This window comes from Meriones unguiculatus, chromosome 6 (assembly GCF_030254825.1).
Source record: "Meriones unguiculatus strain TT.TT164.6M chromosome 6, Bangor_MerUng_6.1, whole genome shotgun sequence".
Classification (NCBI taxonomy): domain Eukaryota; kingdom Metazoa; phylum Chordata; class Mammalia; order Rodentia; family Muridae; genus Meriones; species Meriones unguiculatus.
Genome location: NC_083354.1, coordinates 11,916,573 through 11,933,769, shown reverse-complemented (window position 1 = coordinate 11,933,769; position 17,197 = coordinate 11,916,573). Strand labels below are relative to the sequence as shown.

The 17,197-nt window shown below is 38.4% G+C and overlaps 1 protein-coding gene across 4 annotated transcripts in view; it reads right to left on the bottom strand.

Moving 5' to 3' along the window:
• The window catches only part of Tinag (tubulointerstitial nephritis antigen), a 103,391-nt gene that overhangs the window by 74,569 nt on the left and 11,625 nt on the right, over positions 1-17,197 (bottom strand). For 3 of the 4 annotated variants that reach the window (XM_060384739.1, XM_060384738.1, XM_060384741.1), the window contains exons 2-3: positions 7,962-8,025; positions 7,240-7,329 (exon numbers count right to left, since the gene is read on the bottom strand). The exons of the other annotated variant lie outside the window; for it this stretch is intronic. In XM_060384739.1, the coding sequence (XP_060240722.1) occupies positions 7,240-7,329; positions 7,962-8,025 (154 nt within the window). The remainder of the gene's footprint in view (positions 1-7,239; positions 7,330-7,961; positions 8,026-17,197) is intronic. 4 annotated transcript variants of the gene reach the window in all.

The following is a 17,197-nucleotide window of genomic DNA, read 5'->3' as shown; positions in this document are numbered from 1 at the left end:
TGCTCTTTAGAAGGAAATTTGACTCTACAGACAAGTACGTGCAGGTTAAATAGGACAATCTATGCCTTTAGAATTTATACTTGAAGTTTCTCTATTCAAAAGAAGTACTCACGAAAAATTGAAAGTTAGCTGGTTATACATCTTTTATTTTTTCAGTATTGGAGACTGAACCTAGGGCCTCATACATGCAAGGAAGTACCCTACCATTGAGCAGCAGCTTGGCAATCTTCATTGTATTATTTTAAAGATAGTATGTCAACAACTGTTAGTTAGACATTAAAATAATTGTGTAAGGGAGCTAGTTTGTATCCAGTGTTAACCATTAATAGTTACTGGCAAACATATTAAGTCCATTATTAAGTACAAATTAGCTCTTAAGATTCATGTTTTTCTAAAGACTTACTTTTCTATGCTTCTTCTTAAAAAATGCCTTGTTTTCAAAATGTGATACAGAAATTTGAGGATAGAGTTCTCCAGTGGCTGAAAACTGGACATCTGATAGGCATGTAAGTATTGCTCATCCAAACCATCTGCATTGCATACAATTCTTTCCAAAACTGCTTACGGTGTGACAGGTTCTTTTGAGTCATTAGAAATCCAACTCAATTTTCAGTAACATTTTTAAAACAAAATCTGCAACACCTAAGAACTTTCAAGCTGGAAACCTCTGGATGTGTTTTATGCATGGTCATGTTGTTTCAAAGGCAAACAGAACTTACTCAGACAAAGTGTGATAGGACTGCATTAGCAGTCTTCAAATAAGTCAGAGACCTCTAGGTATCATCTGACTCAGCACCCAATTAAAAAAAGGAAAAAACACTTAAAACTATGAGATAGGGGGACAGATCCTGGAATGGCGGCTCTTGCCTTTAATTGCACCACTCAGGCAGCTCTGTGAGTTCAAGGCCAGCCTGGTCAATAGGGTGAGTTCTAGGCCAGCCAGGGATGCAGGGTGAGATGGTAAAGAGAGGTTGTACACCTGAGCTTACGGGCATTTGCTGCTCTTGGAAAGGGCTAGGATTCGATTCGTATCACCCACATGGTGGTCCATAACCCTCTGTAACTCCAGAACCCAGGGATGCAGTGCCCTCTTCTGACCTCTGCAGGCATCAGCACACATGTGATATGGACACATGCACCCAGACAGGCAAAACGTTCATGCACACAATAAATATATAAATCTTTAAAAAACAAGATAAGAGATCACCTTCTTCCTGGCTGAAGGCGTGTGGGGGGCCACTTTCCAGAGAGGCTCCGCAAGTCAACCATGGGGAAATGGTGGACCAGAAATTGTGTCTGTGACACCAGGTAAGTGAAAGAAAATTGAGGAAGCCACCAATAGGGAAAATAAGGGAAAGAGCTACAGACCACGGAACTAAGACTAGTTAGACCGTTGCCCACAAAGAAGCCATGGCAATGAGAAACACTAGATCCTGCCAGGGAGAACTGTGAGGATTTTAGCACCTGCCCTGCCGGGGCTTGGAAAATTGGTTGACTCTGCTTGAAACCCAAATAGTAGGCTGAACTTAACCACTAAAGAGAAAATTGGATAGGAACCTCCGTGCAAATACTGGAAAAGTGTGGGAAAACGTGAAGTGGGGAGATTTCCAGTGCTCATGATATTCTAACCCTGCCATTGCCTGAAGGAGCGACATGATCAGACTGTTTCTCCACAGAACCGGACTGAGGAAAGAGCTGAGAGCTGTGCAAAAGTGAACTCAGCCTGCCCAAATCCACCATCAAGCGACAAAGCCAGAGCAGACCTCAGACACAGCTCCAGAGAAAGGATAAAGGACCCTAAAGCTGAAACATCTGTAAAGCTCATCACCACCCCATCCACTCTATTACAGCAAGAGCAATAGATCCACTAGGATTCAGGGAAAAATGTGAAAAGAGTTCAGAGCACTAAATGGCTTCCATTGCAAACCACAAATGGTGTAGAAAGCAGCTAAAGCGTGCTACGACCTGGAAGAGAGGAGTGTCTTGGATAGATTTGTTCTTAGTTTGAACCACTCAGGAAAAGACAAAGGCAACTAAAAAAATTGTCTGAATTGGATAAGTGTATGGTACATCTTCTTGATTGTTAATTGATCCAGGAGGGTCCAGGTGGGCCTGGAAAATGTATGGTAACTAAACCTGAGAGAAAGCCAAAAGGCAGCATTCTTCATGGTTTCTGCTTCAGTTCCTGCCTTTAGATTTCTGCCTTGAGTTCCTGTCTTGGCTTTCCTCCATAATGAACTGTGAGCTGTAAGCCAAGTAAACACATTCCTCCTCAGGTTGCTTTTGATCAGAGTTTTATAACAGCACACAGATGCAAACCAAGACATAAATTATTAATGCATCCACCATGCCATAGAGAGGCTGTACAGATGATGATTGGGATGGACCTTTGCAAAGTATCCTGATGAGTAGAGCTAAGATGTCACCAAGGCCTATTTCAAACCATCAAGTTTTTACTGTAGTTTTGAATCTAGCACATAAGGAGAACTCACAAAAAATAGACAGACAAAAACAAAAGAGAAGGTGAAAACTTACAGCTGGAGGACATGCCTTCTCCAGTGGAGGTGCAAAACACAAAAAGAAACAAAATACATGAAACACCATTACACCATGACATACTAACAGTTAAATGCTTACTAGTACTGGAGAACAAAGATAGCAAGCTAGCATAAACAGCGGAGAAGAATTTCAGAGTTCTACATTTTATAAGGTTTCATGACCAAAAGAGCACTCAAAGAGGTGAGACATTTATTTCAAGATGTGTACATACAAAGAAAAACGTGTATAAAATCAAGACAAGAAAGAGTCTGTCTCCACAAGGAGAGTAACAGAACCAAAATATCTGGGCTCAGGGGTGTTTTCTGAAACTGATACTCCAACAAAGGACTATTCATGGAGATAACATAGAACCCCTATTCAGATGTAGCCCATGATAGCTCAGTCTCCGAATGAGTTCCCTAGCAAGAGGAACAGGGACTGTCATGAACTCAGTGGCTGGCTCTTTGATCACCTCTCCCTAAGTGGGGAGGATCCTTACCAGGCCACAGAGGAAGACAATGCAGCCAGTCTTGATGAGGCCTGATAGGCTAGAGTCAGAGGGAAAAGGAAGAGGACCTCCCCTATCAGTGGACTTAGGGAGGGGCAACGGAGGAGATAAGGGAGGGAGGACGGGATTGGGAGGGAATGAAAGAGGGGACTACAGCTGGGATATAAAGGAAATAAACTGTATTTAATTAAAATAAATAAATAAATAAAAAGAAAGTCATCAAAGTGAGTGAAAGAATATGTAACTTGGAGAAAAAAAATTAAAACACCAAGAAAAAATTGAGGACCTAAACAAGAAGCAAACAACGCCTTTACTTAATACCAACCAGAAGCTAACAAATAAAAAAGCTCTGTACCATCTTTGACTTACTTCATTTGGAGTTGTTGGCCAATGAGTTCTGGTAGACTCCCAAATATCACAGGCTGTTGCCATTGCTCCAGAACTTAGCACTAAGACCTTATTGCTGAAAACACCACATGCTTGACACACAGAACACAGTAAAATCAATCTGATACAGTCCTGAAAGCTTCATCTCTACTGGCTAGCTTACATAGTGCTAGAAGGTGCTATGCATTACCACCAGAGGACAAAAGTTTTCACTAATACTCATCTACTTATCCTTTGAACTGCACTCATAACTGATACAATTTGTGGCACAAACGTCATGGGAAAAACCATTTGCTTTCTGATGAGATCTAAGCACCATTCCGCAGGATGAAACCCACACCTAGCATCATGGTCAGACTAAGAACCTATGACTAAACAGATCATAAACCCTAGGGGAGAAACTGCTAGAAATTTGGCTAAATGGACTTAGTAGCAAATTTAGTCCTAACGACATATATATATATATATATATATATATATATATATATATATATATATACATATATATATATCCATAATTTAATGCTTTGTCTATTCCTCATGAGAGATGTTCCTAATTGCAGCAGAGTGTTTAACACAATAACTCACATGGTCAGAGAGGAGAAAATAAGAGAAAGGGAACATGTATAGAGATTATTGCAGATGGGAAAGAATGTAACAGCTTGTGACAGTAGATACCTACAAAGAAATATTATCTTGTAAGAACAGGAGGGCAGCTTCACACATTAATTCACAGAATTTTTACAGCATGAATAAAACACATGCAAGCCCAAGCCAGACCAAATCCCAGTAAGGAGAGAGGAGCTGGATACACAGTCTGATTCTCTACTAAGGAGCTATTGGTGATTGGTAGGTGTTTAGAAGAGGAAGAGACTGCATCACTCTCCAGTGGAAGACAACATAGTCAAGAACACTTGAGATTTCTTAGGGGGAGGAAAAGTTAATATTATCAAAATATCTATGAAACTTTCAAAGAACTAATAAAATTTTTAAAAATCAGAACAAACAAGCAAAAAGCCTCACCTGAATCCATTCCAAATTGTTGGTATGAGTAAATTTAGAGAATGTGTTGTGTTGTGTTGTATTATTAGTTTAGTTTAGTTTTTCAGGCCAAGTCTCACTCTGTAACCCATATAGGCCATATCATGCTCAAACTGACCTCAAACATCAATCGTCCTTCCTCAGCCTCTCAATTACTGGGACTGTAGGACTGAGCCATCAAGCCTGGCTGAGTTTATAGCTTTAGAATGTTGAGTCTTCATGTATGTTTCACAGTTTTAGATAAATATAACAGATATGGAGCTCCCTTCGTTCTGATAACTCACTGAGAATTATTTGTGCAATTTTAAATTGCCTTTATGTTCTGGCCTTCCATAATAGTACAGTATGTTGGCTCTTGAAGTAGTGGGTGAATTAGTTTAAGGCATTATATATTTATTTATATTTTCAGCAATTCCATAAAAGAAAGAAATTTTTCATTAATTATTGCCATAAAAAATAACACAAACAAGTAGAAAATAGTAACTTGTGCCTACAATACCAGGGAGGGTGAACAAGGAAGATTGTCTTGACTTTGAGATCAGCTCTGACTATGCAGCAAAATGCTGGATAAGTAGATAGATAGATAAACAAATGGACAGATACAAAGATACATAGATAGTAGATAAATACTCACTACAGTATATTATATACAATAAATGCAGATCTGAGCTTAGCATGCATTTGTGGAAACAATGCTCTTAATAATGCCTGCTTAGGATTGGTTCCATGCATGCTGCAACAGTAGAAAAGTGGACTATTTTCTTATGATTTCTTAGAAATTTGTGCTGCACAGGTACAGCATTTAAATCCTTTGAGAAACCTGACCAGGGTCATTTATGAAGATAATACATACTTTTGTGTTTGTTATGTCTTTTCAATGATTTGGATATAATTTAGGCACAGGAAACCATAATTGGTTTCCTTAGAAAATCTTAAATGTCATCAAGCTATCACCGGAAATACTGGTTAAACAAACACTTCACCCAGAGAACTTAAGAATGACTTCAGAATACTAATGTCAAAATACGTGACTTTCTGTCTTCCAAGAAAATAGTCTGGGTGCATTGAAATTCATTGTTTCCACTGTCCTGAGAGACACAACATTTATACCAGAAAGAAATACTACTTCTATTAATAAAAAGTATCACAAGGGCCTTTGAGATAGGTTAGGAGGTAATGACACTTACTACCAAGTCTGATAGAGTTCAATCCTAGGTGTGCACAAGTTTGCTTTGACCTCACATATGAGCCATGGCATGAGCATCATACCAGAACCATTATCTTCCCACATTCCTCCACAGACACATAATTTTTAAAATGTAATTTCAAAATGTCTTTTAAAATATGTCTGAAAAATCACTCCATTTTTCTAGTTGCTTCAACATGGTCTTTTTATGTTAGGTATTTTGAAGAATGTCATTATGTTATCAATGACATATAGACTGGTAAGTGTCATTGGAGAAAATTTTAGGCATAGATTAGCCAGGTCATTCCTTTTTTAATTGGGTTCTGTAAAGAAAATAAAAGTGAGTGCCTACATCTTATTTGCCTTGTATGTAAGTGGAGAAGTAACCAAATTTAATAGTGTTCCGCTGATCAATGGTTATTCTCAGTCTTTCTTTCTTTCTTTCTTTCTTTCTTTCTTTCTTTCTTTCTTTCTTTCTTTCTTTCTTTCTTTCTTTCTCTTTCTTTCTTTCTTTCTTTCTTTCTTTCTTTTGCTGTCAATATAAGTAAAATTTGTTAAATGTCAGTCATGTCCATGAAAATATAGATTAGTGCATTATCAGGGTGTTGTCAAGATAGAACACCATCTGAGTTCATAGTCTACCTAAGAGAGCTGAGTGAAGGTTTGGCTTGGTGAAGGCAACAACAGGAAGAAACAAATAGAATGAATCAGTCTGTTCAGCTTTTTGATTTGACCTATCATGTATGCAAGGGAATGTTCTTTCACCTTCTCACCACACAACAACACCAGTCTTTTCTAGTTATGCTAAGGCTAACATCTCTGCTTTTTTTCATAGGAAGATTTTTGTATTGTTTATTATTATTAGTTACATTTTATTAACTCTGTATCCCAGCTGTATCCTGCTCCCTTATTCCCACCCTATCCCACCCTCCCTCACTCAGCTTCTCCCTGCCCCTTTCCAAGTCCACGGATTGGGGAAGACCTCCTCCCCTTTCGTCTGGCCCTGTTTTATCATATCTTCAGGGCTGGCTGCAAAGTCCTCCTTTGTGGCCTAGCAGGACTGCTCCTCCCTTGCGGGGTGGGGAGGTCAAAGAGCCTGCCATTGAGTTCCTGTCAGAGATAGTCCCTGTTCCCCTTACTATGGGAAACCAATTGGTTTTTGAGCTACCATGAGCTTAGTCCGAGTAAAGGTTCTAGGTTATATCCATACATGGTCCTTGGTTGGAGAAACAGTTTCAGAAAAAACCCTGTGCCCAGATATGAGTCTACTGCAGAAGGCATATGAAAGACACTACCAAGCAGCGTTTCAAAACAGATACTAAGACTCATAACCAAACCTTTGACAGAAGGGGAGTTAGTATGATGGGGAAAGGCTAGGAGCCCCATAAGAATATCTCTGCTTCTATTTTAACCATTTAATCTTTACCATGTACATCTAAAATGCTCATGTTTATAAAAATCTCCCTTCATACTTTTCAAAATCATATTGTATAATGAATGACCACGTTAGAGGTAAATGACACACGGTATGTGTTTGAAGTGGGAATGCCAAGAGGCCTAATCTAAAAGATGTGCTTACCCAAAGTCCCCTTTATTGATGCGGTCAATTAATTCTGGATGAACAAGGCACACATTCTGAGAACATTTCCATTGCTGTCCTGAACATGTACTGTAAAGATAAAAAATTACAAAGTCCTTTGGCCTTTACAGAATCTATTTCCAAAATAGATGTAAGATAGTACATTGTTAAGTAAGTCATAGAACAATTTCTTGATTAATGTTAGCCATGTGGCTATTTGATTGTTGGAGAAAATAAATCATAAAAGCTTCATGAGGTGCTAGTCAATGTGTTCTTATCCTCTGAAGTGGCTATATATGACATAATCATATATTCACAGAAGTTTAAGCAACAAATTAAAATATAGATTTGATATATTTATATTTGAAATTTTTCTGCAGGCTGATCCTATTTAGCCAGCCTGTTTTCATGTATACTTACTGTGCTCAAAAAACACAATTTGGTAACAGCCTATCAAAAACACTCATAATTAACAACACGCTTAATGAGTACTTGCTATGTGGAGAAAGCTTACTATATAAAGACAACAATTTTAGAGCTTGCATCGAATACATACATAATTACATTTCCAAAATTGTTTTCATGCTTCTGAAAAACTATGTCTAGGAAATGTGATTTTTGCCTGCATGTGTTTAGATGTATACTTTAATCACAAGATTTTCTCATTCCTGAAGAAATAATCAGGGAAAAGAGCTCTGGTCTGTGTTGCTTACATTACTTACCAGGAGTTGCAGTTTTCCTTAAACACTGATCCTTCTGCATAATGTCGGCCATCTCTGGAGCAACCTGACAACAGGACATGCAAGCAAATGAAACTTCCAAACTTAGTAAACCATATTTGCGTGACAAACCATGGACAATTGTCATTAGTTGATAGACTGTGAAAAGCCACGTAGTGCCAATCTGACAGCAGTCTCCATCTGGTTTGTGTTAAGGTTTATGTAACAAATTCTTCTGTGCTTGTTCCGTGAGGCTTTGTTTTTACAGTGTACATTACATTCCAACACGAGGATTTTGAGGTATGAAAACTAGATTGTCATGGAGTTGATCACTAACTTTGCTTTTAAAATGTTTAGATGGGTGATGTATAAACACTTGAGTCAACTTATGGCATTCCCTGCTTTTTAAATTTTTATCAGATTTAATAAGTGGGTATAACTGCAACAGATGACTAAAGTTCAAAATTGTAATGCCACAACAATGCAGTTTAACTCAATTCATCTGAAAACTATTTTTTCTCTAGGTTTTTGATCATGGTAAAAAAAAGATCAAGAATTAATAAAATTGTAGTCATTTGTCTTTAAGAAGACAAATGCAGTCATCTGCCTTGGAGAAGAAATAAAGAAGACACCGGAAAATGAAAAGAGGTTCAATGTTTGTGGATTGGTAGAGTTAACACTGTGAAAAAGGCCATTCTAAGAAAAGCAATTTACAAATTCAGTGCAGACCCCACCAAAATCCCAACATAACTCTTCACAGAAATTGAAAGAAAAAAAAATCTTCAACATCATAGGGAAACACCAAAATACCAGTATCATTAAAACAATCCTGAATTAAAAAAAAACAAAAACAAAAAAAACAACAACTATGGAAATCAGTGTGCTAGTTCCTCAGGAAACTAGACATAGATTTACCTCAAATTCCAGCTCATTCTTGAGCATGTAATGAAAGGACTGTAGATCTTTCTAGAAAGATCCTTGCTCATTTATGTACAATGTTCAATACATTTCAAAACATCTCCAAGAAAGTTGATTCTACTGTTAGTCACAATGTTACATGACAACTTCTTACTTCAAATCCTTTGATTTAAGAACATGAAAATTCTGTTGCTTTCCTTGTGGAACTCCTGTCCTCTCCAGGTCTTTCTATCTCTCCCTTCTTTTATAAGATTCCCTGTACTCTGCCCAAAGTTTGGCTATGAGTCTCAGCATCTGCTATGATACCCTGATCAGTAGAGTCCTGATAGGCTAGAGTCAGATGGAAGGAAAGGAGGACCTCCCATATCAGTGGACTGGGGGAGGGAAGGAAGATGGGGATTGGGAGGGGACTAGAGAGGAGGCTAGAGCTGGGATACAAGGTGAATAAATTGTAATACATAAAAAATAAATAAATAAAAAGGAAAAACAAAAACAGAGCATGAAATTGCCATTGATATCCTGTGTAATGAACTAAAGTTTCAAGTAAATGCATCTCTCCACTTTTTTTGTTAAAATTTAATATTCTATAATTATTCACTGGGCTCTCACAACCAGGCATTTTTCAGTAAGGCAGACTCAAGCAAAGGTGAGATTTAACTTTAAGTTTAGAGCATAATTACTCCAAAGGTGAGGTAGATTCAATAATGAGTCAGTACAGCTATTACTGGAATAAAGAGTCAGTGCCACAAAATAAAGAATTCTAAGGCTGAAGGTTTGTGTCAGTAGTTCAGTCCTTATTTAACATACAGGAAGGCTTCTGTTCTGCTCTGTATATTTTAGATTAAACCTACACTAGGCATCTAAATGGAGCTACTGATAGCAGTTCACAGAAAACCCAGAAATAATAATATATTTTACATATTTCCTAAAACTGGACACTACACGTCTGTTGCAGTAGTATGTTCAGGCAAGGGAAAGTTGTCCAGGACCAGGCTCGAAGCACTCCAGATGGGAAACAATTCAGAAGAAAACAGGAGTGAATGGCCTTCAAGGAAGCAGAAAATTCAACAGAGGTTGAACCTGAAAGAAGAGGATTCCAGATGAGCAAAGTGGCTGCTCCACTGGCTAGTTCTTGGGTTGTTCTTGTTGTTGACTCGGCACACCCAGGATCAGCTCTCAGTTGGGAAAACGTCTCCATAAAAATCTTGTTTATCAATGTTTATCAAGCAATGTGAGAGACACTAGTAGATCTACCCATGTGTTATATTAACCAAAGATCAAGAAAGAAGAATTCTGGACACTACATCCAATATTGGAGAATTTTGCCAATGGGCTCATCAAGAAGTTTATTATCGGCTGCAGAAGTCTTGTGGGAATGAGATGATGAGGAACTTGAAAGAAAGCAAGCAATTTTTTTTTCTTTCAGATATTTTGCCATTAAATGGACAAAGAAATAGAAAATACTAAGAACAGAGTCGAGGAAAGGTCTTTTAAATTTTTAATTAAAATATTTAAAAATTGCATTTAGAAAATTGATGGCTAATTGAGAGAAGTGTGTGTGTGTGAGAGAGAGAGAGCTGTAATATGAAAGAGGACTTGAGAAGACAAGGGAATTCAGCACTTCAAGGTTTGCACATATACCAGTTTTGTCAAAAAAAAAACATTACACTAAATTAAAAAATAAATTTAATGACTATTGAAATTTAGGGAGTCTTATAACTTTAATAGCTTTTAGAATTAGTCAAATCAAATATTTGGTGATGGAAATAGTTGGTCTTGTTGCCTCAAGAAAAGATAATAACACGGTGTGTGTGATTTATTTTAAAATACATCATCACGGTGTGTTATAAATATCTGTGCAGGCGGAAGCCGCGCTGCAGGAAAGGCTGTCACTGGCTGTAATCAGGATTCTGCACCCCAGGGGTGCGCGCTAGCATGCATTCTAAGAGGCCAGGCTTGGGGTAGCGGCTTTGTGTGCTTACATTATCCACATTTTCAGCATTAGCATAGTGGGATTTCATTAGTAAGATTAGGGGCCGGTTAATGAGTCCAGTGTGTCTACATAGTTCACTCTGGTTAAGCGAATAGTATTCAGTTCAGGTGGTTAGCTAAAAAAAAAAAAAAAAAAAAAATCAGTGTCACGCTGTACCCCTCACCTCACAGTTCCTATTTATCTGTTAGTCCTTAAGGCAAAGTCATACACAGTCATGGACCCGGGCCCCTCAGATCAATCTTTCTCCCGCAGACTGCGATGTCACGTAAGAAGATTCACCGATTTGATACCTACAGCCAGGGTAGTAGAAGCAACCTCTGCAATAGTGTCACGTGTTACCCCAGTAATTTCTTTTTCAAGAAATGAGTTCCTAAAACGGCAGAGACTTGGAATTTTACCCAGATCACAGAGATCATGTGAATTTGCTTGTGTTTCTTTACCTTTTGGAATGGTTGATATGTGTAGCAGAACTTGAAAATTTGACTGTGATTGAACTTCATTTTAATGTGGTTAAGGAGATTGCAAAGGGATAAAGAAACTCATACAATTCAAAACTTTAAATGTGGCATTAACACACACACGTTTGTCGGTGCGTGTGTTACATATACACACTCTCCATGCTGGTTGTGTTTTAAAGCCTATCACTGTGTTTTTTCTATTTGACATTGGAAATCCTCAGGTCACTAGACCTTATCCTCAGATATGGTACCGCACATAAAAAAAGAAAGTGATACAGCAAATGTATGTTCTACTGCTGTTTTGTACAAGGTTGATGTATTCGTCTTTAATCCTTGAGATAATGTAGAATTTCAAAGTTTTCATCTAAACAGTATTTAGGACAGAAACAGAAACAACTGTGTAACTAGGTCGTATAAAACTAATAAATCACAGAGTAAACATGTAGCATCATAGATAAAACCTGCTTTGTACATAAAAATTAATGCAAATAATATGCTATTTTCTTTTTCTTTTAGTTAATTTCACATATTTCTTCAATTTCATGTAGTGTTCTTTCCAACAAATTATTTCCAAAAGTAAGACAAAACAAGAGGGAAAATTACCTTTCTTGAGAGCAATTACAGTCTAATGTGAACTCTTTGCTACTAAGTGAAATGAGTAATTGCTTCTATCCATAATGAATAGACTAAAAGCTATCCGTAGAACATAAATTCTATCTAAAATATAACTTTGAGTTGAAACCTTAGCCATACTCTCTTGCTCCAGCAAAAAATGAATGTTTAAGAGGTATCATTTACTTATCAGAATGAAGTATATGTTTTAAATAAGAAGGGTCTGAAAACACCTCAGTAGATGGATGGCACTATAGCTGAACTGGGCATGGTGGCTCACAACTGTAATCCCGAATAGCAGGAGGGAGGCTGCAGCAGGAAGCTTGCTGTGAGGTTTTTTTATTTTTTATTTATTTTATTTTAAACATTTTTTTAACTTCTATCAGTTACACTTTATTCACTTTGTATCCCCCCATAAACCTTTCTCTCCGCCCCTCCCAATTCCACCTTCCTTCCCTCTTCTTCACGCATGCTCCTCCCCCAGTCCACTGATAGGGGAGGTCCCCCTCTCCTTCCTTCTGATCTTAGTCTATCAGACCTCATCAGGAGTGGCTGCATTGTCATCTTCTGTGGCCTGGTAAGGCTGCTCCCCCCTTAGGGGGAGGTGATTAAAGAGCAGACGAATCAGTTTATGTGAGAGGCAGTCCCTTCTCCCATTACTATGGAACCCACTTGGACACTTATTTTTTTTATTAATTGCAATTTATTCACTTTGTATCCCAACTGTAGCCCCCTCCCTCATTCCCTCCAAGTCCCACCATCCCTCCCTTATCTCTTCCCATTCTCCTTCTTCAGTCCACTGATAGAAGAGGTCCTCCTCCCCTTCCATCTGACCCTAGCCTATCTGGTCTCATCAGAACTGGCTGGATTTTCTTCTTCTGTGGCCTGGTAAGGCTGCTCCTCCATCAGGTGTAGGTGATCAAAGAACCAGCCACTGAGTTCATGTCAGAGACAACCCCTGTTCCCCTTACTGTGAGTTTTAAAACCTGTCTCAACTATACAGTGCGGTATAGACCTGCTTAGATTTCAAGGTGAGATCCTTTGTCAATGAGAGAGGGCAGTGAATCATCCTATTTTATAATACTAATGTGAAAAATGATAGTAAATTAAATTTAAGCACAACTGTATCCAAAATACACATGAAGCTGAGGCAAGAGAATTGACAGAGTCCAAAAATTAAAGCCTAGCTTGGGAAACAAAACAAGGCCCAATCTCAAGGTAGGGGATGATTCTATTTCATTGAAATTATGACTTAAATAAAAAGGCAAGCACCTACATCATCACATTTTTATATGATTCTTAATCTCTGCAGAGACTGCAATGGTTGTTTCCAGTATCATTCCTTAGTATTGTGCCATATAACAGAACCCCATGTTTAGGGAGGCACATTTGCAAACAGCAAAAACAAACAGAAGTAAAGTTTTAGTGCTTAGCCTTTTATGAAAGTGTGGCTATGTAACTCTGTTCTGTCCAAAAAGTCAGTAGCAGGAGTACTGTTTTGAATTCCAAAATCTTTTCTTAAAATGTGAATACTAAAGTCAGGCATAATGGCATAAGCCTGTTATCCTAGCACTGGAGGCAGGAGAGGCAGGAGAATGGATCTCTGTGAGTTGGAGGCCAGCCTAGTCTACAAAGTGAGTCCAGAACAGCAAAGGATACACAGAAAAACCATGTCTGGAAAATGATAAATAAATAAATAAATATATAAACAAATAAGTAAATAAATAAATAGAAAAAGAAAGAAGCAAAGAAAGAAATGTGAAGCTATGCCAGCATTCTACTTTCATCTATTGGAACTTATATTTGACTAATAAATCATTATATGCCGATCTGAATTGCAAACACAAGAGCTATAGTCTAGTGAAGAAATAGCAGAATGGAGAGCTACACAGAACTTAGGTCCAAGAATTCAGGGAAAAAATACATTTATGCATTAAAAATATGTCTTTTCAGGCTAGTAAGTTGACTCTGCAGGTAAAAACACTGCTAAGTGAGATGACCTAAGTTAAATCTTCAGTGTCCACACAGTAGAAGGAGAAAATTAACTTCTGCAAATTGTCTTTTGACCTCTTCACATTCCACACAGGCAAAGGCAAACCCAGAAAATTGTTAAATGATAATAATAAGGTGATGAAAAACTTAAACTAGATAAAAATATTAATATTAATATTTTCACAAACCCTACACTAATATTTCTGGCATCTTATATTCATTTAAAAATTATTAACCTCTGCGGACCGTTGATTTTTCAGATGACCTTGTAGTACTGTTGTCAATAAGGATATATGTATTATTCATTTATAATGGTTCTAATTGTTTCATATGCTAAAAATCTTCTTACTCATATAGACCATGTTTCTCAACATGCAAGACTTTATAACACTTCTTTATTAGCACACCAATGTTTACTTCAAGAAGAGATACACTGTAAGCTTTAAATACCACTAATATCTTCTGTCAAGAAGTAAGAATTACCAATCAAAACTGGGAAATGTTTCAATATTTTAGAAATACATTTTAATAACTAACTCATGTATGAAAAAATACAGTTCTTAAAATGTGTTTACTCTTTTAAATCATATAGACAGAGAACTGTAGGCAACAGAGGAAAGCTGGGAGACAAAGACATGATCTTCTCTAAGGAAAAGCAAACTAGCTGGTTATCCAGTGCCAAATGGTCAGCTCTAAAGTCATACGTGCATTAAAAGATCATATGCACTAAGAAATTTGCATATATACATACATTTAACAAATGCAATAAAAACTAAAGAAAAAAGAGGCCATGAATTTGAAAGAAGCAGGAAGGGATATATGAGAGGATTTGGAGGAAGGAAAAGTCAGAGAGGTGTTGTAATTATATTATAATCTCAAAAATAAAAAAATAAAAAGATAAAATATATAAAAATAAAATTACTGCGTGGTGAATATGGAATTCAAAATCATAAAAAATTTCTGAGAGCAACAGAACAAGAAAATTTGAACATAGGGAACTTCCCAGAGACTCATACTCCAACCAAGGACTATTCATGGAGATAACCTAGAACCCCTGCACGGATGTAGCCCAGGGCAGTTCAGAGTCCAATTGGGTTACATAGTAATGTGAAGAGGGACTGCCTCTGACATAATCTGATTGGCCTGCTCTTTGATCACCTCCCTCTGGGGGGGGGAGCAGCCTTACCAGGCCACAGTAGAGGACAATACAGCCACTTTTGATGTGAACTGACAGACTAAGATCAGAAAGGAGAGGAGAACCTCCCCTATTAGTGGACTTGGGGAGTGGCATGCAAGCAGAGGGAGGAGGGAGGGTGGGATTGGGAGGAGAGGAGGGAGGGGCTTATGGGGGGATGCAGAATGAATAAAGTGTAATTGATGAAAAATTTAAGAAAAACGGGAAAAAAATAATTTAAGAACCTTAAATGACTTTCAAAATTGGAGGAAAACATGGAGTTAGTCAATTGGCATGGAGCACGTCTCGCCCCTGGGGGCAATGGTCTCCTGAACCTACTCAGACCTCGGACACCACCACTGCTAGTTCTAGAACTGACGCAGGATGTTCCAACAAGGGGTTAAGGTTTCTCATAATATTTCCTATAAGCCCACACCTGTTTGTCTATATCCCCCATTTTTATTCATTATTAGCCAGATAGAGCCAAGTAATTGTGGTAATGATACTTGCTTTTTTGCCCAATGCTGGAATGCTAGTAAATTTAGGTATGCCCTGGTTACTCGCATGCCTCACTGGGTGCCTGTGCCCATTGATGCCCCTCACGCTATGACTCTCTTCAGACAGAAAAGGGATCTTGGAACTACAGCCACCATTGTTACTACCATCTCATTGACGGCTGTTGGAGCTACCACCAGGGCATTAGCCATGAGTCATACTGGGCAGACTGCTCAGACCCTGAATAATCATTTAGCCAATGTAGCTCATGCCTTAGTTGTACATAAAGGAATTAATGCTCAACTAAAAGGAAGCTTGATGGTGTTCAATCAGAGGATTGACCTCTTGCAGGAGCAAATTGATACCCTATGGCAAATCGCTCAACCTGGCTGTCAATGAAAGTATGCTGGACTTTGTGTCACTAGCATACAACATGAGAATTTTTCCTGTGCTGCAAATCTGTCTAAACAATTGTCGAGCTATATTTTAGGTAATTGGACTGGAGAATTCGATACTACGATGGAGCAGCTGAGAGTGGCCATTGTCACAGTAAATTCTACCGGAGTGGACGCAGGACTAGCCACAGGATTATCAACATGGATTGCTGCAGCCATGAATCATCTGAAGGAATGGGCGGGCATGGGAGTGTTAGCAGGCCTTCTGGTGTTGGTCTTCTTGGTTTGCCTGTGGTATATATGCAAGATTAGAGTCTCACAACAGTGTGATGCAGCCATGATCATTCAGGCCTTTACAGCCATTGAAGCAGGACATTCTCCCCAAGCATGGTTGGATACCATAAAAAGCTAAAATGATACGCTCAGGATGCGAGGCTAAGCACTGCACTCAGGGTCAGCCGCTTTGGACCCAGAGAAGAGCATGTCTGATTGCATGCGGGTTGATGCCCCAGGTCCCGCCTCTGAGAAAAAGGTATCGGACGGGTCTGATGCTCTTTGGGTGGATGACACCTAAATGAACATCTGTACAAAGTCCCAATTTATTTCTAATATCAGAGATCAGACCTCTACTCTTGCCTGATGCGTCTAAAACAAAAAGGGGGAACTGTAGAGAGCTGCGGAATGCTATGCCTTAAAGATGGAGCTGGTTTCTGCCTTCCACCTTCCCGATGGTGAGTGCTCTCTGTCATGAACAATTCCACATTTGGCTAAGGCTGAGGATCTGGCTTGCTTCCATGTATGTGGACCTATCTGCATTGCCCCCGTGGCACGCCTGGGTTGGCTACCCAGAGGCTATTTAAGCTGTGGGCTGGCTTTCCCCGGGGTCCGAGGATTGTTCAATGTTCCTGAATAAACTGCATTGAAAAAAAAAAAAATTCTGGATATCAACCCAATGCTATTAGAACCAATATTTTATAGGAGTATATCTTGAAGGAGAACCCATCACTTTACTAAATCAACATTTTTTCTTAACTATATTCAAAATATTTGTCCTTACATGCAGATGTTTGGCCTTCTCTCATCATGTAAGAATTGTCTCTTTGAAACAGATACCATCACAGAAAAATGAAACTGATCAAAATACAGATTTGTGAAACTCATTCTTCCTGCATTGGCAACACAACTCCTGCACCTAAGGCCAT